The 23,419-nt window shown below is 47.9% G+C and overlaps 1 protein-coding gene across 2 annotated transcripts in view; it reads left to right on the top strand.

Moving 5' to 3' along the window:
- The window catches only part of FOCAD (focadhesin), a 2,926,805-nt gene that overhangs the window by 2,439,025 nt on the left and 464,361 nt on the right, over positions 1-23,419 (top strand). For both annotated transcript variants that reach the window (XR_011282193.1, XM_069630760.1), the window contains exon 36: positions 14,373-14,501. Coding sequence is in view for 1 of the 2 variants with exons in the window: in XM_069630760.1 (XP_069486861.1) it covers positions 14,373-14,501 (129 nt within the window). In the remaining variant the exon portion in view is untranslated. The remainder of the gene's footprint in view (positions 1-14,372; positions 14,502-23,419) is intronic.

Genomic DNA, 23,419 nt, shown 5'->3' with positions numbered 1-23,419 from the left:
GTGGATGTCTCCGCCATCGTGGAGGCCTACGAGGGGCAGTACAGGCCTTTGTCAGCCAACATGCATGCCCACACTGTCAGAGCCAAGGCCATGGCATTCCAACAGCAGGTACCGCGGCGGGTCATCAGGGGGCAGCCACCTGGCCACCTCGTCGGCTTTCTGTGAGCATTACTGTTTAGATGCCGGCTCTAAGTGAGACCTGGCTGTCTGACAGGCGGTTCTAAGGAATCCTATTTTCTCAAAGATGGTCACCTCTCCACCCTGGGGCCTCATTCAGTTGTAATCCCCCATGCAGTATGGAGGAAAGAGGAAGGGAACTAAGAGTAATTAATAGTTACTCACCGTAGTGACTAACGTACTCTTAGTTTATAGTCCCCTTTCCTCCATATGTCCCACCATCCTCCGCCCTAATAATACTGGTGTCATTAGGCAATTGTAAACATTGTCGATGTGTCAATGGGGTCTGAGGAGCGCCGCTGGTGGGCGGAGTGTGGGGAGCGCATGCTCCCAGATCCGTGCCTCTAAATTTAAAGGGGAAGTGGGTTTTTTTCTGGTGAAAAAGGTTCTCTCTCCAGTCCCTAGCGAGGGACGCCCATGCAGTATGGAGGAAAGGGACTATGGATTAAGAGTACATTAGTCATACCGTGAGTAACTATTAATTTATATTTTAAGTTTCTTAGCAGAACAGAATCCAAGATGTATAAAACACTTGGCTTTATTTTACATATATGGTAAGGTTCCAGTTACTCTTGAAGTTCATAAATATAGGAGAGCCACACCAGTTTGCCATCTTTAGGCTACCAGCTCTAGTCCTAACTGAAACTCTGAGAACACGTAAGCACCAACTCCATCCAATGTTCACTGAGCTGTTAATCACTCACAGGCCTCAACATTCTAACAACTTGCAGAGATGGGCAGCAGGACACTTGTAAAAGACAAGTCAGATGATATCTCACTCAAAGCCAGGATATGGCCACACCTCTCCTGTTCATTAACCTCAGAGAAGGGAGTCATATCAACACCACCCAAATCATGTACCATACACTCGGCACTCAGTACCAGAGAGAATTAGAGGAACAAGGTGGCAAGGTAGAGACCAGCAAGAAAACCTCACCTACAACCAATGTTCAAACATAATAGAAGGCAAACCCCCAAAGTAGAGATTGAGCCAACACTCTAGCTCGTGTAACACAGAGAGCACTTCTCCACATCTTGGGTGGCCCCTTGATCAGACTCTTAAGGGTGTTCAATTCTGAACAACGCATTCAAACAAGAATAGAAAGGCGAAAGTAAAAGTAAAGGGAAGGGGGGGTGGGGGTTTGTTGAGCAGCTATGAGCAGATGATCACCGTAAGCATCCACATTTATCATGGGCCACGAGGGGGAGTCACCGTAGAGAAATGGTAACTGCTGGCGGATTCAAATCACAAGAGCAGCCACCACATCCATGAGGGGCCAGAGAAGGAGACGCTGTGGAGAAACAAACCTAAAACTCAAAACACCTATATAACTCTGGTATTACTCCCGAAATAGTTTTGGAGAAATGGTGAAATCCAGAACTATAAACAAATGTAATACTCCTCTATGTCAGCGGTTCAGCAAGAGGGTGCACCTTAGACTTATGGTGTAGCCCAATTCAAGCTGAACACATCCAAATCGAGGAGTGTTTGGGGTATTTCGGCCCAATCCTCTAGTGGAGCAGTGTATCACCTAAAAGGAAAGACCAGACTCTCATATAGTAGAGGTGGCAGAGCAGTCAGGAGGGATGGGGGAAGGCTGGCAGGGGGTATGGTTATTCCCATTGTAGACACCACACTGGTATACTGAGAAATGTCCACTTTTATTACAAGAGCACACATATATATGAGGGAGAGAAAATAGGTACTCTGGTGATGCACAACTCGCAGGAGAGAATAGTGAATTCATGGAATTCATTAAAAGTAAATGGTCAGTTAAAACCCCACTCTTGACCCTAAAATGCAAGCACCATACCTGGTGGCAGACACTATATATTTAAATCTTTAGAGGTGAGTCCATATCAGCGCCTAGTCAATAAAACATGTTTTATTATCCAATTCAAGAACCAAGAGGTCACACAGAGTTTTGTCACAGGTTACCTACTACACTCTAGGTAAAGTAATGCACATAATCCAGAGGAACACAACACAAACGTAAAACTCATAGAGGTATGAATCAGGTTTATATAATGTCCAACAAAGCCAGGAGTATTTGTTTTACACTAGTACTCCCTGGGCCCAGAGGGGGACATTACTCTGCAAGAAAGAAAACAATAGTAGCAAGTAGTGATACATTGTATATCCAGAGGCAGGATCGCAACACGTAGATTGAAACATTTCTAATAAATCGGAGGTGGCTGCTAAAAAGCCAAGGCTTGGTGAAGAAGAATGTCACTGTTTAGGTAAGTACTCTAGAATGTAATTTATAGGAATTATTTTCTTGTAGACGAGTATCCCATAGGAAACCAGACAAAGTCTGTAAGATGGCCTGTGGTTATTGCAAGAATCCAAGCAAGTCCCAGTTCCTCCCCACTGTTACAAAGAAAGCAGCCGCCGCCAGTGGAGACCCTAAATAAGAGATCCAGTGCTGGGTTTAAGAAAAACAAGCAGCCGCAGGAGAAGAGAAGCAGTGTAGGGTTCAGCCCCAATGCATGGCAATGGAGAAACACAGTTGGCAGTGACCTGCAGAACCCTTCAACCACGGACCACAGGGGCACCTGATGGTGAGTACTTGTATAACCCACCATTTCAAGGCCCAGAGGTAGGTATTCACTGTTTGTTCCAGGAAAGTTTGTTCCAGCGAAGCAAAACAACCTGCTAAGTGTCAATCTTCTTTTAAAGGAGGAAATGAAGGATCCGTCACCCAGAAACGTAAACCCTGAGCCAGCAATGACCCTGATGGGCCAGCAGAAGAATCTCCAACCTTTTCAGGAGTAGGACCCACTATCGAGAGACAAAAGCAAGCATTGATGGAGATGGCTTCCGGAGGGCAGAGGAACCTGCACAAGAGTATAAGAGGTTGGGTGGTGGGATCCCAGCACTGGTCCAGGCAGCTACAGCTCCAGTACCAAGGCCTGCAACCCTCCAGGTAAATGGTGAGAAGTGGCAGTAAAACGGCCTGGACTTTGGTCACTGGATGGAAGACCTGGCCCAAGCAACAAGGTGGTCCAGTCGGAGGACATGGAAAGCCCAAGCAAGATGTCCAACAGCTGAAAACCTGGACAGCAGCTTAGACTAGGAACCAGGGCCCACCCAATATTGCAAACTAAGTCCTACAAATGTGAGCATTCTTCCCTGCCTCATTTTGTGATTTCCGAGGTGCACTTTCATAGGCTAGATCCCAAGAGGGCACAGAAAGTCCACATTCTCCAGCATGGGGTCTGGCATGGATTCACATGCTCATGAATATTCCCCGTCGTCAGGCTGGGAATCCTCGGTAAAGAAAAAAAAACAGTATCAGTTTCGTTTCTGATCTGTCTTTCGTAGTAATAACCAATCACTGGTCTCTGCGTCATACTGACCACAGCCAATGACTGCCCTCTACCTAAGCACCGCCTCTGGCAGCCATCTTCAGATTTTTACCGCACGTTCATGTGTTGGGATCCTCGTGCTATTGCTCCCGAGCGTTAGTGCTATTTTTTCACGTTTTTTCTCAAAAACTTTGTTTTTTCGGTCAAAAGAGCCTCAAGCTCCACCGACTCTCCATTCGATCAACGGGGACCCGTGTCGGATTCGTCTGCGCCCCTCAAGGGTGAAGATTTCGTCGAGCTACACTTTTGGAGGACTCCAGAAGCTTCTCAGGCCCGGACATGGCCCAGGAGAAGGGAAGCTCGACGCCCGGAAAGCTGTTCAGGATCTGCCCTGGATGCCAGCTGGTGAACGTCTTTAAGGAGGACGAGCACTCCTTTTGTCTCTACTGCTTACATGAGGACAAGACGCACGTGGAGAAGGACTGTGCGTTTTGCGGCAATATGTCGGAGCGGACCATGAAGGACCGCCATCAACGTCTCGCCAACTGGCTGGAAGGGAAGAGCCCGTCAGGCGAGAAGAAGAGGAAGAAATCCGAGCGGTCTTCTAAGACCTTTGAGGACGCCCCGGCGACGGGGGTCCAACACAAGGCCAAGCACCGCGAGTCCGCTGGCACCGGGAGCGCCGAACGGTCGGGCTCTACGGGCGCCAGGCAGGGCGCACCCTCCCCGGCACCTTCAGCCACGAGCCAACACTCTGGGTCGGGTAAGAGGAAGGGCGAGCACCCGGCGAAGCTCCTGGAGAGGCCCCGGTCGAGCTCGAAGGCCCCATCGGAGGTGGAGCGAGGCAGTGTCCCCCCCCTCAAGGATAAGGCGGTGAGCGCACCTAAGGTGGTGAAGGCCTTAATCCATCCGGCCAAGCCCTCTATCGATACTGTCGCGGCGGCCCTGGCTCAGCCTGTGGAGGCTACACCAGTGGTGGCGACCTCGGGGCTCAGAGTCTCCCTGCCACCTCGGAGGGAGTCCTCTTTTGTGCCCATCGATAGGACCCCCGTGAAATCCCCGGCGGGGAAGAAAAAGGGGGGGCAGGGCGTCGTTGTAGATTCGGCCTCAACTTCGGAGGAAGAGCTGATTGAGGTCTTAAGCCACGGCCTTGGCGTGGAAGAAGACCGGCCCGTCGGGATGGATCCCGACGCAGGTGACGACGACATCGTCGAGGGTGCCGACGGGGCCCCTGATCGCCCGTCGGATTCCCCTCTGCCAGCGCCGCAAGACAACTCGGCGGCCATTTTGTTGGCTATACAGTCCTTATGTTCAGAGATAAGGACGAGACTACCCTTGCCGACGGAGGAACCTCTCCCGTCGGGGGATCCTGAACCGGGACCTTCTGGTGTTCCCCCGCCCAAGAAAAGAAGGATTCACCCTCCACCTCCTTTTCATCCGTCGCGCCCCGTCCAGCCCTCCTCCCCGTCCACCCGAGGGGATGATACGGGGACTGACACGGCAGCGACGTGTACGGACGACGAGGTATACGACGAGGATCTACCGTCTTCACCTCCCACCAGGGCTTCTCCGCCCGACGAGATTGGATCGTTCCACTCCATGATCGCCAGGGCATCCGAGCTTTTCCAACTCTGCCCTGAGGAGAAGAAAAAGGAAGGATTCCTTTATCAACGGCGCGAGACCAAGAGGAAGACGGTCCTCGCGGTGCCTCTACTGGACGACATTTGGGATGAGGGCCTCGCCCTCCTCAAGAACCCTTCCACGACGCCAGCTAGAAGAGACCGGTACGAGAAGAAGTACCGGGTCCCGGACGCGGCCCCCCTGTGCCTCCGGGCGCAGCCTACCCCGGACTCCGTCGTCTCCGCGGCGGCCAGGAAGAAAGCGGGGGGGGGGTGCGGCCTCCACATCGACTTCCCCACCGGACGGCGAGGGAAAGAAATTGGACGCTATGGGACGCAGGGTCATCTCGTCTGCAGCGACGACGATTAAAGCGGCCAACGCCTTGGCTATCGTGGCCCGCTACGACAGGGAGTTATGGTACAAACTGGCTCCCCTGCTGGACTTCCTACCGGACGACAAGAGGGCGGATGCCCTGGAGATCCTACAGGAAGGTGAGGTGGCGTCGGACCACGCCATCACTATTGCGACGGACATCGCCGACACCGGGTTTCGCCAGTTGGGCAACGGCGTGTGCCTTAGGCGGCGTGGATGGCTCAAGGCTACGGACTTCCGTCAAGACGTACAGACCAGAGTCCTGGACATGCCGTTCGATGGGAACAACCTGTTTGGGAAAACAGTGGACGATTCCCTTCAGGCCATTAAAGCGGACACTGAGACGGCCCGGGCCCTTGGGGTTCTGCAGCAACGACGGACGCCCTTTCGGAGCAGCGGAGGCAAGGGCGCCTCCAAAGGTTCCAGCGGCGGTTTCTCCACCTACCGTCAAGCGGCCCGCTCGTCGTCTCAGGAGGCCTACAGAGGACGAGGCAAGTCCGGCGGACCCCGCCGTCGTCGCCAAGGAGGTCAAGGCGGCAAAGCCTCGTCGAAACAGGATTGAACCGGCCGTGGGGTCGGGCCCCCACCGAAGCACCCCGGTGGGAGGCCGGCTGGCGAGCTTCGTCAGCGTGTGGGAGTCCATCTCCACCGACCGTTGGGTGCTGGACGCCTTAGCCCGGGGCCACGCGCTCGAGTTTCAAAGAAGGTGCCCGCGCGTCCCCCCCGTGGCCAGGAAAGAGCTTCACGTCCCTCAGCTTCTCCTGGAGGTAAAGGCGATGCTCAGGAAGGGCGCCATCGAACTCGTCCCAAAGAGGCTTCGGGGCTCCGGAGTTTACTCGAGATACTTCCTCGTGAAGAAGAAGACGGGAGGATGGCGCCCCATCCTAGACCTGCGACGTCTGAACAAGTTCATCAAGGCGCAGAAGTTCCGGATGGTCACCCTCCAGCACGTCCTGGGTCAGCTGGAGGAAGGAGGCTTCCTGTCGTCGTTGGATTTGGAGGATGCCTACTTCCATATTCCCATCCTAAAGGGGCACCGAAAATTCCTCAGGTTTGTGGTCCAAGGGCGTCACTACCAGTTCAAAGCCCTCCCCTTCGGACTACGGTCGGCACCCAGGGTGTTCACCAAGTGCCTTGCACCGGTGGCGGCGCAGCTGCGCTGCGAGGGGATCCACGTCTACCCCTACCTGGACGACTGGCTCATCCGAGCCAAGACGAGGGAGCTCGCCGTGGAGCACACGGCAAGGACCGTCCAACTTCTCACGGACCTGGGATTCTCCGTGAACTACGCCAAGTCCCACCTGGTACCCGCGCAAAACGCACTGTTTCTAGGAGCGAAGCTCGACACAGTGTCCCTTCTGGCCTCCCCTTCGGAGGAAAGGACCAGGTCCATCCTGGGCAAGGTACAGCGGGTTGTTGGTTTCCGACGCGGCCAAGGTGAGGTCCATCAAGTCCCTCCTCGGAATGATGTCTTCTTGCATCTACCTCATTCCCATGTGCAGGCTCCGGATGCGCCCGTTGCAGGAGTTCCTGGACGCGCGCTGGATCCAAACGACGGGCGGCTTCGAGGAGAGGATCACACTCGACGAGAGTTTCCGCCGAGCGGTCCGGTGGTGGGGCAACCGCGCGCATCTGACGGCGGGCATGGACTTCCAGACCCCAGACCACCAGGAGACAGTGACCACGGATGCCTCCCTGGAAGGGTGGGGAGCGCACACCGAAAATCTGCACGCGAGAGGCCTTTGGCTCCCGACGGAGAAGTCCCTCCATATCAACGTCCTGGAGCTCCGTGCAGTGTTCTGGGCCCTCAGGTCCTTCCTTCCGTCCCTCAAGGGCAAGGTGGTGAGGATCTTCACCGACAACACCACCACCATGTTTTACATCAGGAAACAGGGCGGAACCAGGTCCGCAGCACTGTCCAAGGAGGCGCAGGACCTGTGGCATTGGGCCGTCGCCCAGAGGATGTTTCTGGTGCCGTTTCATCTGGCAGGGATAAAAAACACCATCGCCGACTCACTCAGCAGGGAGCTGCGCTCGTGCCACGAGTGGGAACTACGGCAGGATCTAGTGGATTGCCTCTTCCGACGGTGGGGCACACCCCAGATCGACCTGTTCGCGACGGCGACGAACTCCAAGTGCCGGAGGTTCGCCAGCAGGTTTCCCCAGGCGAGGAGCATGGGCGATGCTTTCTCGTTCCCCTGGGAGGGCCTGTTCCTCTACGCGTTCCCTCCTTTGCCACTGCTAATCCGGCTCGTCAACCAGCTCAAGAGGTCACGGTGCAGGATGATCCTCGTCGCACCTGCGTGGCCGAGGCAGATATGGTTCCCGGACCTTCTGGACTTGTCGGCGTCCCCGCCAATCAAGCTGCCGGTGGACGCGGATCTACTCTCCAGGGAAGGAGGCGCCATCCTCCACCACGACCCGAAATCGCTGAACTTGCAGGCCTGGCTCCTGCAGCGCTAGAGTTTGGAGGATACGACATACCGGCCGACTGCAGAGAGGTTCTTGCAAAGGCCAGGGCGTCCTCGACTCTTAAATGCTACGGACACAAATGGAAGAGGTTCTCTGTCTGGTGCCACGCACAGAAGATTAACCCTCTACGGATTACGGCTCCCCGGGTACTGCCGTACCTGCTGACGCTGGCCAAAGCTGGACTGGCACACGCGTCCATCAAGATTCATCTTGCTGCGATCTCCCGATACACCAGAACCACGGGCCGGACGTCCTTGTGGTCTCATCGTCTGGTGAAAGAGTTCATGAAGGGACTGTTCAGATCGTTCCCGCTGGTGAAGGCTCCGGCCCCGGCGTGGGAGCTCAACGTGGTGCTGACCAAGCTCATGGGACCTCCGTTCGAGCCTCTGCACTCGGCCCCGTTGAAGTTTCTGTCGTGGAAAACAGCGTTTCTTGTGGCCATCACCTCCGCACGACGGGTGGGAGAGATCCAGGCCCTTTCCTGCAAGGCCCCATACTTGACTTTTCACGACACGAGGGTAGTGCTCAGGACGCACCCCTCCTTCATGCCCAAGGTACCGTCGGACTTCCATCTCAACGAACCCTTGGTGTTGCCTGTGTTCTTCCCGTGCCTTCGTCGCCGGCTGAGAGGACTTTGCACTCGCTGGATGTGGCTAGAGCGCTGAAGTTCTACGTGGACCGCACAAAGAGTTTTCGGAAGACGTCACAACTCTTTGTGAACTTTGGACCTGTCAATCAGGGGAAGGCTCTCTCGAAGGCTTCCATTTCCAGATGGCTCTCCGGCTGTATCATGTACTGTCATCGGTTGGCAAACCGACCGCTGCCTGGCCGTCCGAGAGCCCATTCCACCAGAGCGATCGCAGCTACCACGGCGTTCCTTTCTGGTGTGCCCCTGCTGGACATATGCAGGGCTGCTACGTGGAGGTCGACGCACACCTTCACGAAATTCTACTGCGTCGACCGGGTTTCCAGGGAGGAGTCCAGGGTCGGCCAAGCAGTGCTGCGCAACCTGTTCGCCTGAGGTGAGCCTGGTGAGGAGGTAAGATGCTTAATGTTGAGTTTGATGTACTGCTTAATGTTGAGCCTTTGCCACCTCCCGTGGTTGTGCATGTGTGTTACTGCTATGTATTCTTTATTCATGAGCATGTGAATCCATGCCAGACCCCATGCTGGAGAAGGAACAAGTTACTTACCTGTAACTGTTGTTCTCCAGCATGGGTCTGGCATGGATTCACATGCGAACCCTCCCGCCTACCCCTCTGCGGCTCTTCACTTGGTCATACTGCCACTTCACGTGCTTCCAAATCTGAAGATGGCTGCCAGAGGCGGTGCTTAGGTAGAGGGCAGTCATTGGCTGTGGTCAGTATGACGCAGAGACCAGTGATTGGTTATTACTACGAAAGACAGATCAGAAACGAAACTGATACTGGTTTTTTTTCTTTACCGAGGATTCCCAGCCTGACGACGGGGAATATTCATGAGCATGTGAATCCATGCCAGACCCATGCTGGAGAACAACAGTTACAGGTAAGTAACTTGTTCCTACTCTTTGCATCTAGAACAAATGAATGGAGGATCGATGACCAGTTTGCTGGTTTGGCAGTCCAAAGAAAAGGAAGGCTATCGCAAAAGGATTTCTAGGTGGATAGCTCTTTGAATGAAGAACCTCTATGAACTAGCATGCAAGGCTGTGGCTGAAGTTATGATATGATATCACATTTATAACGTGCCTATACACAAGTGTTTCAAGGCGTGACGAGGCAAGGGATGGGGAATAGAGGGAAGACAGACAACGATCTTACTAGGCCATCTGTCATTCAGATTGCGCAAGTGCAAGGGAAGGGGGAAAGAAAAGTGCGGGGGGAGGGGAAAGTGCAGTACATGGGATAATAAAAAATTACATAAAATAAATAAAGAACGGCCAGCTGGTGGCAAGTGCAGACATAAGTGCTGGTTTGGGGATTGTAGGGATACAGAAAACAGTCCCCAGGTGCAGGGGTTGCCAGGAAGGCGGCGCAAGCGTGCAACTGGCAGGCTTGGACCCGAGATCAGATGGGTGGACAGGTAACCTGTGCAGTCTCAGTATCAGCCAGGACTTCAGCAGGGGAGAGGAGGAGAGAAAGCAGAAGCAAAGAGGAAGGCTTTTAGGTGCTTCCGGAACCGAAGATGGTTCTCCTCAAGTTTCAGGGAGGCGGGGAGGCTGTTCCAGAGGGAGGCCCTAGCCGAAGAGAGAGATCTACTGCCAACTTGTTGCTTGGAGAAGCGTCTGACCCAGAGGGAGTTGGAGGCGGATGAGCAAAGAGCTTGAGAGGGGAGATATTTAGGAAGAGAGGTGTTAGGCAGAATCCCGTGCAGTGCCCTTAGGGACCACTACACACAATTAAGACTACAGGTGGCAATAAAAGTTTTACCTTTGGTATAAGCCTGTACTACTAGGTTATAGTGATAGCAGTAGCGGAGCAGCCAAGCTTATCTCAAGAGTTTATGAGCAGTAGCAGAGATTACACAAAGGGACCACAATTACTGTGACTCAAGCAAACACTGACTCAAGGTTCCAGGTAAAAAATATAAGTACATTTATTTTTTAAACCATTTGTTATTAACACAACACTTCTATTAATTCAAATACCACACGTAAAATATACTACAACTAACCAATTCACTTTGTACAGTATTATTCGAGGTAAGTACCCTGTGTTTGAATGGACCGGTGTTATGAAACAGAACACGTTACCGTGAATACAATTGCGATCACTTTTTGACGGTTCGGTCTACTAGATAAACGCGTATCCGCAGCAAGAAATGCTACCGGGGTAAAAACACACTTAGCACCCGAAATACCCAGAGAGAGTTGGGGGCACAAATCGCAGGCAATATGTTGGTTATGCAGACAGAATCGAAGAACACACATAGACAGGAATTTAAGAGTCAAGGGGCCGGAGCCAAAGTCAAGTGACACCGGGTGCCTGTTGTCGAGGATCACACAGTCGGACAGTTCGAGATTCAACGTTGCCAAGAATACTTTGATATTGTCAATGTTCGGAAGCAAAAGTTATAAGAAGGAGTGAAAAGTAAGGACAAGCCTTAAAGTAGAGAAATTAGGATTTCACCCAAAATTCCTCAAACAGGACACAGTACCTTTCTCAAAGAACAAAGCTGGTGCCACGGCAGTTGTTCCTGTTGGTTTCCCGCAGACCCACGCTTTCCTGCAGCTTCAGCACGAAGGACGATGAGGGGGTCCGCACCACACAGGGATGAGGCCGGCAGCAGTGACAATGAATAAAAGGTGCGCTCCTTAAAAACAGGAGAGGTTCTTCAGATGGCTATCCGGACCACTACAGCAGTGTGCAGCGATTTCGACCATGAAGGTGACCTCTGGCTGAAGAAGATGAGCTGGTTATACCCACCAGGCTCAAGGGAAGAAGACTCCGGACTGGATCTCCTTGTAGTCGTTGAAGGGTAGATAGCTCAGGACTGCAGCATTGCTTCACCGGTACGGGGTAGTTGCAGCAGTCAACCTCTCCCCCACTTCTCGCCGGTTCCTTGTAGTTTCAGTGGCGACTCTCTGACTTCCAGCCCAAGAGACCTGCCTTTTATGCGCAAAACCCCCATTCACACAGCCTGGCTGTCAATCACCCAGCAGGGGGGTTGTCCAACCCGGACAACCACCTTGTCCAATCATGTCAAAGTGTGACTTGGGTTTCCTAGTATACCCTGTGCAGGGGGTGACTACACCCCTCCCTCACATTCAGCCCACCTAGACACCCAGGCGCCCTGAGGAGGGCTTCTAGGTAGAAGCCCGCCAAAAGACAGTGAACAAAGAAGGCAAACCTGGTTTGCCGCTCAAAGTAAAACACAAGAAGGAGTTTAACAAAAAGAAATGGCGAATAAACCGCACTGGAGCCAAACGAAAAAAGGATTTGGTCAAGCGGGTTTAAGTCTGAGGCTAACACAATAGACTACAATATTACCACGGTTATATAAGATAACCGCAGTAGAAATTTAGGGTAGATACCACTGCCACCAGCCATGTCTAAATGTTAAGAGCGAAACAATGCTCTAGGAGGTACAGATAAAAAGAGTTAAGAGTTAACCCTTCCAGCACGCCATGTAAGATGGTGTGTACTGGATCTGTGGTTAAATTTGACTAAGTAAAGTTAATGGTAACGTTACCCTTTTCTGGGGGAGTCGAGGGGAGTCTGAACGGCAACCCTGTGCCACTGCACAGAAGGTGCTGTGTGACACACACAAAGAAGGGGGCTACTGAAGTGGTGTATTCCAGAGCCCACAATCACAAAACAGGTCAAAACACATAGCAAAATACAAGTAAGAGTGGGGGAAAAGCTCACAATCTTACCAAGTGGAAAGAAACAACTCCAGAGATCCAGCAAAGCTGCTGAGGGACTCAATAGGTAAGGGAAATTAGCCATGAAATGAGAATTCTCCCTAACAAGAGTTGAAGGTATTGAGGCCCAAGGCCCCAGAAGGCTTTGTGGATGATGCAGAGGGTTTTTAACTTAATCCTCGCAGCCACTGGGAGCCAGTCCAGTCAAATTCCACTAGAGAACAGGCAGGTACATTGACAATTCAAAAATATTCACTAGGCATTATCATTTGGACTCCTACTCCTCCCCCCCCACAGGCACCCTTTAATGAGGCCATGGTTGGAAGGTCTGTGTTGCAAAAATTGCCTCTTTAAGATGAGCATTTCTATCCTTCTACCACCTCTGGAATAGCTTCAGTAGTGTTTCATAGATGAGGAATCTGTTGAAGGAATGTATCCATTAGAATAACAAAATTACTCCCCTTTGGTAATGTTCTTTCTGATGGGTACCATTTTTCCTCCCACAGATTCCTCACCGCCCTTCCTGCCTATCATGCTAAAGGAAGGACTTGAAGTGCGCATTTGCATTATTGCAATTTGAAAGTAGCAGCTGTACCGTTCCTTGCGGATGGCCTTGCGACAAAAAGTGTGTAACTGAGGAAGATGGTGCCAGTGGCGCCATGTATTAATACGGATGAATCACTACTTCTGACACAAAGGGGTGCTAAGGGTCCATGATGGAGCAACATGGCGCCAACTGGTGGCAAGCTGAAAACATTCCAGTCTCGACTGCGTCTGGCAGATATTTCATAGATTAGGAATAGGCAAATCCATCTAAAAGAAAATTATTGAAGAGAGAAAGAAAGAACATTATCGAAGATAAGTAACTTCATTGAAGGTAAGTAATGAAGAGATTTTGTCATTTCTGTAGCTTCATTGGCCCTTGACGGGATCCACCTTAATTCCACCATTATCTATAAATATGTAATGCTCAATTATTTGATTTTCTGCTATTTTTAAACGTTTTATGCTGCAGACCAGATCACAACTTTTAAATCTATTTAAAATCATACAAAAAACTTTATTTGTAGAAAAGGTAGCAAACATGATATAGAAATGTAAGCCTAACATGAATATCAATCTTGTAGAAATTAATGGAAGTACGTCAGCAAAACCACCTCAAACATGCATCAAACACATTGAGAGGGTCCTTTGGAAAATAAATACAAATGTTAGATAGGAACTCAACCACCTTCCAGGCAGGGTTGAGGACATAGGTCAGACCATCAAACTCCTGTGATCAATATTCACATATTGTCATTTTGCCAAGCCATGCAATATTTAATTGGTCAAGTTTGTATATTTCATGTTGCATTGCTCACTGCTATCATATTGAAATATGGTATGAACGTATTTTCCCTAGTGCCAATATTGTGGGAAATCCTTTACTGAAACATGAGCGAAGTACTCTTGAATGTGTTTGAACAAGGATTTTTTTTCCTTTTTTGTCTGTTCTGAGTAGATGATTTCCCACTTTACTGGCTGTTATTTTTTTATCTTTGCCAGTAACATGGTTATGTAATACGTAATGGGAAATGTAAGATCTTGTATTGAGACCAACATATTGCCTTTGTTTATATTGGAGTCGACTCCTATTTATATCTTTGTAAGGAGACTGTAGGCCATAGGCAATGGGTGCAAACTCTCCTGTGGCCTAACACTTTAATAAATATATGCATCGTTTATGTTAGAGTGCACCAGAAGGCCAAGGTCACTGACTATTTCTATGCATGCCAGTTTTGGGTAAAGCATTAAAGATATCAGCCTTAACAGTTACTTCTAGTCTGATGGGAAATACTTAAACCAAATACATTCTCTTTTCTACCCCATTCTGTGTCCAGAAGGATTTTGTACATAGGTGTTTGAAGGCCATCTACAAATCCAAAATAGTTGCATATGTGAATTCATTTACAGTAGGTTAACAGAATATAAAAACATCCACAATTTGTTTGATGCGTGGAGCTCGTTTATTTAGATCTGCATGTGCTTCTTAGTATTGTTTATAGCAATATTGGTTATTTCTTCTTATTTTTTGCAGGCCCTGAATCATTTCCAAGTCATCTAGTGAATGTGCCTATGGAGGCCCTTGCCAAGTCTGGAGAGAGCTACCAATACCCGCCTGTGAACTGGGCTTCGATACTTTCCCCTCTCATGAGGCTTAACTTTGGTAAATGATTAAAATATTGGTAAATAGCTTCTGAGAAAGCAGGATTTCTTCAGTAGCTTTGGATTCTTTTTGTTTACATATGGACACTTGTAAGAGTTTTGTTAAATGTTGTATTACAATTCCTATCCATTTAGGCCCTTGTAACCTACTGGTGTAACCTGCATCATTGACCTTGAGTAACTTCCAGGTTTAGCAGCGAAGACATCAGCCGAAGACTTGAAAAACCAACTGTTTCAGGGGAGGCATTCATATAGGCAATTCAAGACAGATACGAGTCGTACAAATGTAGGTGATGGCCTGGTGCCCGAATCAACGCAACAGCTCCCAGTCTGAAGCACTGTTCTTGACCACAAGCCAAACAAAAGTCATTCACAGTCCTCTCTCCCTGCATAAACTCTCCTCCTTCTCCATTCTTCCTACAGCTCATATCTCTCTTAAACCCCATTTCTTGTTAATTGTATACAATTGGGTTATAAACCCTTTTTTATTTTATTTGAAGAAATCTGTATACAAAAGACAGAAACATGAATAGCTTACACGTTACCATAAACAGATCAGCTAATAAATGTTTTGTGATAATATCTTTCAAATCCAATCTTTTATATTTGCACCTTACTTCTTTTTTCATACAGATCTATCAAAAGCAATGGCTTCTGAAAGAATGGTGGCATTATTTAATTTCACCACCTTCTCCAATCTGAATCCCTCCAACTCCTTTCCCTTAAAAAGTAACACCCTAAAAACGAATGCAGTGCTCTCTGCTGAAACTTCACACTCTGAGAATGTGTTGTAGCTTATCAACTACCATCCTTTTGCACATTTAGGAGATTACCAAATCTCTTGCTATGCCAATGCAAGCTCCGATATTTTCATACAAATGCACTGCATTGCTTCTCATTCTTAAATGCAAACATCACTTTAAAGGACAGGGGAACCTTTCCAAAAATGTTAGTCTTGTATCCCTCTGAGGCAATTTTTTTTCAGGGCTCTGGTCTTATTTGCCAAGAATAAGATATGCGTGTTATTTTCCTTACATTTTAATGTGACATTGTTTTTTCCTTTGAGTTCCATTACATCTAAATCTATTGTAGCACCTGTTTTATATATTTAAGGCATTCGCTTGCAAAATCAGCTTTACTCTAATTTAGGCTATCGCTTAATTCCTCTTATATTATTGGCCATAATGTGTTGGGATCTATTTCCCAGTTCTTTTGAAAGAGTTTAGCTGTCCATCTTTTAGCTAGTGGTAGCCAGGATATTAAGTCAAAATCCATGCTAATATATTCTATTTAAATAGCATTAGAAAGACCTAATGCGTGATGTCCGCATCTTCCTTCTGCTAAACGCCCATATCTCAGCACTATTCAGAGCTATCCCTGAGATTCAGTACTCATAAGCTTCTAGCAGAGGTGTTCACGAACCCCAGCCTCCATTTTTTCTGGAAGGAATTCAGACCAAACATTGCTCATGTGTTGTGATTTTCAAATCGTCACAATAATCCCTCCAATTCAATAAGCTACTGAATGTCATGCCTAGATATTTACACTTTTATACTTTCTCAATGTGATTGTCTGCCATTGTCCAATGATGGTTATGTTTTGTTTTCTCTGAGGCAGAGATACATATTACTATTTACATTTTTTTTAATGTATTTTTAACTTAAGATAGGTGCTTAGTATTGTCATCAACCTCCTTACCCCTATGGGCATGTTGTCAAATAACGTTTTGTCACCCATGATATCCCAAACAAATTAAGTTAAATTCTACCTAATTTCAGGGAGAACAACTGACACTATATATATATATATAATAAAATACTTGGGGGAGGAGACTTAGCCTACTACTTGTTGGAATTACCTGTGTCGTATGTCCTATTCTGGATGTTATGGATCTTTGTCTGGGATGTGATATATTAACGTTAGCATTCTTAATAAACATGAGGGAATTTTCATTGCAGCTAACCTCTGCCATGATTTTTTTCTGTTTATCTTATCAAAAGCCAAAGAAAAATGGACAAAGTTGACTTGTAATTGTTTTTCCCAGGCTTTGCAGGTATTGTAACATTAGCTATCATGCTATATTCTGCCCTAAATCCGGTTTGAGCATAAGGCAAAATGTGATGGTCATTTACCTCTTCGGTCATTTCACTTAATATGGAACCTTTGCAGAGTGTTTTTTGGTGTGGTCGAGCAAGGCAATTAACCTATAATTACTAGGAGTCGGTTAATCCCCCTTTTTAAAAGAAATAGGACAAGAAAGCTCTTGCTCCATGTGGCAGAAATCATTCCAATAGATATCTATAACTTAGCATATACTGAAAATGGCATGCCATGCGTTTTTTGCCCTTTCTTTTGCCCACTCCAGTCAGGAAATACCAATTATGGAAAGGCCTTTCCAAGGCAAAGCAACATTCTGTGATTCTGGCCAGAGGTGTGGGGTCTGGAACTGTCTGGTGTCAATCCATACTTTGACCAGGGGTATGTCTGTTGCTGGCAGAGGAAGAGGCTGTCCGGGATTAGAAAGCCCTTGCCAATTTGAGTGCTGCAGAACCTTCTCATTGGTAGGCTGAGGGCATCCCTACCTCAAATCTAGGCGAAAAGGGCTCTTCCGGCAGCTGTTTCTCAGGTCATCAATGGAGCCAAGACACCCCTTCGAAGGGCTGCAGCTCGCTGAAAACCAAAGAACGACCATTGAAGACCTGCAGCATCGCTTCTAGCCAAGTCCCTGTTAAGCCCTACCTCACTGGACCAATCCCCATGAAGACCCTTATCAGTGCTTGGACCCTTCGACTGGTGGGACCAACCATTTCAGGCATATTGCTCTCTGGAGCCTTTGGCAGTGTCCCAGGACCCCTCTGGAGGCTGATCAGCTCCGCTTAGGGCCTCTTCCATGTACATTTGTTCCCAGTGCTTTAAAGGGTGCTTAATTGTTCTAACTTGAATTCTAAGAAAATGTGCTGTTGCTTCTCATATTACTTTCTTTTTGTCTTCACTTGTTTTACTATATTTTAATTGTGCTTTTTTGTACAATTGCTTTTATTGAGTTTTCAAAATTTACAGAAGGAATAAGAAAAACAGGGCACTTTTAAAACAAACCTTCCCCACCCCCTAGCGCGCCCACCCCCATTCCCACACCCAGTCGTGCTCAAAAAAAGTCTGCATGGGTGTTAGCCCCTGAGGAATGTCCAATCCTCTACATTATGTCCAACAGCTTCAGATTTTGAGGTCACCATTGTTGCATGTAATCACTTTGAAAAGTAAGCAACAATCATTCCCCAGTCTTGGCTGAACTTATGCCTTATCCTCTGTAACCCATAGTTCACCCATTCCCTTGCAACTATCCCCATTTTTTAATGTAACCATTCAATATTCATTGGAGGTGCCTTCTGCTTCCATTTCCTTGCAAGTACCAACCAGGCCACTATCAACAGGACCATGAAAGCTTTACGCTGTGCTTTCGTTGGGAGTTGGGATTTCGGATCTGATAGGCACATAACCATTCCCTCAAAGCATATGATGGGGGTCCGCTAATCATTTGTTATATCTGACCACACTCCTCCCCAGAACAATTTCAGCACAGGACAATCCCACCATACATGTTGCCAATAGCCTTTCCCTGAGCAGCCCCTCCAACATTCCTGAGTTGTTATTCCATGAAACATTGCATTAATTCTTTCGGGTGTATAGTGCAATTTAACCATTATCTTATACCAAACCTCTCTCAGTTGAATGGATCTAGTTAGCTTAGGTACATTATCTCATAGATTTTCCCAGAAAGCTCTTGGAATCTCTTCTCCTAGAGACTTATTCCATTGTTGCATGTAAGGCCAAGTATGGTCCGCCCCCACCCTTTGTAGGATAAAATATAATTGAGATACTAATTGCTTCTCCCCTGCATGTGTTGTGATGAATTTCTCAAACCAAGTAAGATCCCCAATTGCTTCTCTTTTGCCTTCTGTTTTTCAACCAGTGCCTCATTTGATTATATTCCATCTGTCTTGTTCCGTCAGGCCAAGTTGCTTTTTACATTCTTCAAAGGTTATGACTTCCCCTTCTAAAAATATATCGCTCACTTTCTTACAACCTGCCAACCGCCATCTCTTAAAGGATCCCCGGACCATTCCTGGGGAAAATTGCGGGTTCCCAAACAAAGGGGTGAATGGGGAGGGACGAGTGATCAAGTACCCTTGCTTAAGAAGGCAATCCCATATATCACATGCCACCGACAAGACCCAACTGAGTCTCACATTCCGGGGCCTATCCTGTAGTGAAGTGCAGGCCACTGCAGGGTCCATCCTCACACATTGTTTCGTCACCTCATCCGTGAGCCATTCCTGCAACACCCGCAATTGGGCTGCTTCATAATATTTTTCAAAAATTATGAACGCCCAAACCCCCTTTCTGTCTTGGGCCATCAACTATGTTAAGGCCAGCCTCAGTCGCTTATTCTCCAAATACACTGCAAAATTACTTTGAGTGCTTTAAAAAACATATGAAGTGTTTGAAAATGATATAATACTTGAGTGAGCATAATCATTGTAGCTATCCTCCATAGCCACGATATCTGCACGGGGGTCCATTTTTGGAGGCCTATTTTTACTTTAGCTAGTAGTGCCGGGAATTTGGACCAAAAAGGTCAGAGATAGTAGGCGCCAAATGTATCCCCAAATATGTTACCATTTTCTGGCCCATTCTAAATTGTGATATCAGAGAGAGATCCTCCGTCTGGAATCTGGGGTCCCCAATCTTAATAGTTCAGATTTAGATTGGTTTACTTTCAACACAGACACCTTCTCCATAACGGAGAGCTAATTTACCAATACAGGAAATACGGCTCTGTCAAGGTCATCAATATTTCATCGGCGAAAGCCGCCAACTTGAACTCCTCGTCGCCAAACCTGGTCCCCTGTATTAATGGGTTACTCCGGATGGATATTAAAAGGGGCTCTAATTAAATTGTGTATAAAAGGGGTGATAAAGGACAGCCCTCTCTTGTTCCACGGGTAATTTGCACAGTGTTTGATAGTTGAGAGTTAATTTAGAGTTCCAGCAAAGGATCTCTATAGTTGACTTTCACCATGTTCAAAAACCTCTGGCACAACCCCAGGCCTTCCATTGCCTTTAACAGGAAAGTCCACTCGGCCCGGCCAAAGGCCTTCTTGGCATTGAGAGCAATTCATACCGCCGGGATCCGGCAGATACTCACCTTCTCTATCAAGTGAGCCACTTTCCTAGTATTGTCCCAGGCTTGCCGCCCCTTAATAAAGCCCAACTGATCTGTTCCAATTAACGCAGGGAGGATGGGAGATAGCTTTGCTGCCAGTCGATCTTTGTGTCCAGATTTAAGAGCACTATAGGCCTATAAAATCAACACAATGTTAAATCCTTGTTGGGCTTGCCAAATAGTACAACCCTCGCCTCCGTCATCGATCGGGTCACCACCCCCATTTTTGTCCAAACATATCAAAGAGGCGCGCCAGTCCAGCATTCAGTTTGTTACAGAATAATTGTTAGAAGGACACCGGAAACCCCAGTCCTGGGGATTTATTACGCAGAAAGTTTTGTATTATTGCCTCCACCTCCTCACAGGTAATCGCTTTTTCTAGGAGATACATATCAGATGGTGCAATCTTATTCAGCGGAAGACGACTTAAGAATTCTGTCACAGCTGCATGGTCTGGGTTATCGGATGTATATAACGTTTTATAACATTCCTCAAAGGAATTCATTATCCTTCCTGAGTCCGTAGCTAGAGAACCATCCAACTGTTGTATACCCGCTATAGTTCATTTAGCTTTGGCCTTCTGTACTTGCCTGGCCAGAAGACTAAGTTGCCTAGTGTGTAATAAGGATTTTTCAGCACATACGCAACAGCTCTAACTGGCTTCTAATGTCATTTACCCTCTTTGGGCGTGCTTGTTTTCGTAGTCCCTGCATTGCCTTGCTCAACTGGCCCTCTAGCTCTAATTTTACCATTCTTAGTTTTCGTTTTTGGGCCTGGAGTGTTCTAATCTCTCTTCTTAATAGCACTTTGAATGCTTCCCATATGCTTTCCTGTGAAGCCTCTTGATTATTGTTGCATGCAAAATATTCTTCTGTTTTGTCCCCCAATAGTTTTACCATTGCTGCGTTTGACATTATCTCTTTAGGAAACTACCATGCCAACTAGTTCCTACGCTGTCCCCGTCTTTCAAGAGAGACCGTTATTGGAGCATGATTAGAAATTGCGATTGCTCCTACAAATACCCCGTCTAACTCGCCTATCATAGATGATGACATCCAAATAGTAAATTTTCAAAAGGGTTTGATATATATGAGAAAAGCATGTCTACCCTCTCTCCTGTCCCTTACCGCCCACCATACGTCCCTGAATCCTAATTTCCCAAATGTATCTTTAAGAAGGGTCGATGGGGGTCGTCCCACTTGCCTACCTCTCCTGCTCCTATCGAGCCCTGGATCCCATGCCAAGTTAAAATCTCCTGAGAGAATAATCTCCCCTTCTGCAAACCATTCAAATTTCAATAAGGTGTCGCGTATGAACTGCTCTTGGCCAGCATTAGGAGCATATAATGTTCTCACAGTCAGTATTTTATAACTAATCTGCACTTGGACAAATATGTACCTCCCCTGACGATCTGCCCGGATCTGCATAACCTTCTGCGGAAGCAAATCTTTAAAATCTATCAGCACCCCAGCTGTTTTCCCCTGAGCATGCGCCTGGTATAGATGTGTAAAATATTGGAACCTGGGGATTAGCTTATCAGACTTTTTAATGTGAGTCTCTTGGAAAAGGATTATATACGCCTGGCTCCGTCTCACCTGACTTTCCACTTTCTTGCGTTTCACAGGGGAGTTTAGCCCCCTGACATTATGGGATAATATAGTAATAGGCATATTCTTCTATATGGTTTCTTCCTTCATAGGCTGTATCCTAAATATGCTAAATAAGGCCTTCCAACATATAGCCATCCCCAACCAGGTGTGAGCAACACCCTTCCCTAGTCCCCTTCCTCCCAAACCCTTATCCCACCCATCGTGTGCCCCATAAAATTCCCCCACAAAACCTTCTCTGTGCCCCTCTCATGCATTCCTCCCCCCTTCCCCCCAACGGTCTGGGCCAAGGTTCCCACAAACCGCCCCAGATACTATCCTGGGGCATCGGACCAAATATAACACTGGGGTCTCCCTCATGCGGGGGCACCCTACTCCCCATACTGAATTCCATATGAGCCTCCCACTTCCCATCCTTTGTTAAGGCCCATTCCAGGCCCCAACTTCCAAATAATGATATTTTGGGGATATCTTCATAACATCGAACACTCATAAATCAAATGTTGGCCAAGCACCACCAGAACCATGTTTATGTCTTCACCTTGCCCAGATAACCTGATTCACTAATTTTGCTCAGTGGTCCTTGTAATTTCAGATCTCTGCTGCCACAGCGACCCCAAGTCTTCAACCATTCCAAGGGTCTGGGACCTTTCCTGGTTGCTTCGGTAGAGGGTTGTACCACATCTTCACCGTCTTCTTCCAAGTGCATGATCACCAAACCCTACACACGTAGTTGCACGATGTTGCCTGTCCGCCCATCAGAAAAGGAGCCCAAACAGAAATGTCCATCTGTAAGGGATTTGTTTTGCAATCAGAACTTTTGTCACCGGATTGCTGCTCTCCGTTTTTGTAGCGTAGATACTGCCAGGTCTTGGAATAGTTGAATCTGGGTCCCGTTCATCTTGATGTCTGAATGATTATGGGCTTCTCGCAGTATGTCCTCCTTCATAGTGTAAGAGAAGAGCGCCACCAGGACATCTGGTGGCCTTAGCCCGGGATCCAATCTCCTTGGACTTACTCTGTGGACCTGATCTATCCGCAACGCTTCTTGTTGTGTAGCCGTCAAAAGACTGCTAAAGCATTGCTGGATGGTACTTTTCAGGTCCTTGTCCCGGATTGTCTCATCAAGACCCTTCATCCTAATGTTTGACCTACTTGAACGATTTTCCAGTCCTCTGCCTGTAGTTCAAGATTGTGGGTGGCCCTAGCCACCTCTTCCAAAAGCTCACTGTTCTGCCTGACTTCCTCTGACACCTCTGTCAGGTCACACTCAGACACATCGACTCTGTTGGCCAATTCTGTTATTTCTTGACGCACTTCCTGAAGAGAGCTACTAAGTCATTTTTCATTTTCTCCATCTGGTCCTAGAAAGAGGTCACAATCAGTTACTTTAATCCATTAAGACATTCCAGCAGTTCTTCTTTATTCAGAGCCATTTTATGGGGTCTCACTTCGCTGTCGACACTCCAAGTATGACCCCCCTTCGCCGACAGGTAAATTCTCTTCTTGGTGCTGACGCCAACAATGTTTTAATTATCCTCCCTGCGCCTCAACAGGCAGCTTAGACTTGACTTGGGTGTTCTTCCCCATGGCCGTTGGCATCTGGGAACTCTCTGCTCACCATACTCCCCCAGAAGCAGCACAACAAATGTGATAAGTTCTTTGCTTCCGGCCCTGCTGCAGAGAAAGGGGTCCACCACCCCTAAAGTTCCTAAAGCTACTCCTTCAAGACAGCGAAGTAGTGTCAACGATGGGTCACCACTAAATTGATCCCAGATTGGTTGAATTTTCTGAGGTGACCGAGGTATGCAACCCTCCATACTGCGTAATCAGATTAATAGACCTGCACCTTGGCGGCACCAGCCCCCCTCGCTACTTGTGTATCCTTCTATGGAGCAATTTTCCCGTTTCCCCTGAAGCTATTTCTATCGATGATCAGGTCACTGGTACCTGCTTATGGGAGAGGAATGGGAGAGGAGGGGGCCGAACCACGCTCTCGTACACCAGCTTGCCAGCTACTTCACACTACCCAATCCTGCTTCCCCAAGAAGGTCAGATGTGCTCCTCATCAAAGTCAATTTCAAATGA

The sequence above is a fragment of the Ambystoma mexicanum genome, chromosome 6q, assembly GCF_040938575.1.
Source record: "Ambystoma mexicanum isolate Mex_15411 chromosome 6q, UKY_AmexF1_1, whole genome shotgun sequence".
Taxonomy (NCBI): domain Eukaryota; kingdom Metazoa; phylum Chordata; class Amphibia; order Caudata; family Ambystomatidae; genus Ambystoma; species Ambystoma mexicanum.
Note: the sequence above shows the minus strand (reverse complement) of the source record. Positions and strands in the feature narration are given on the sequence as shown.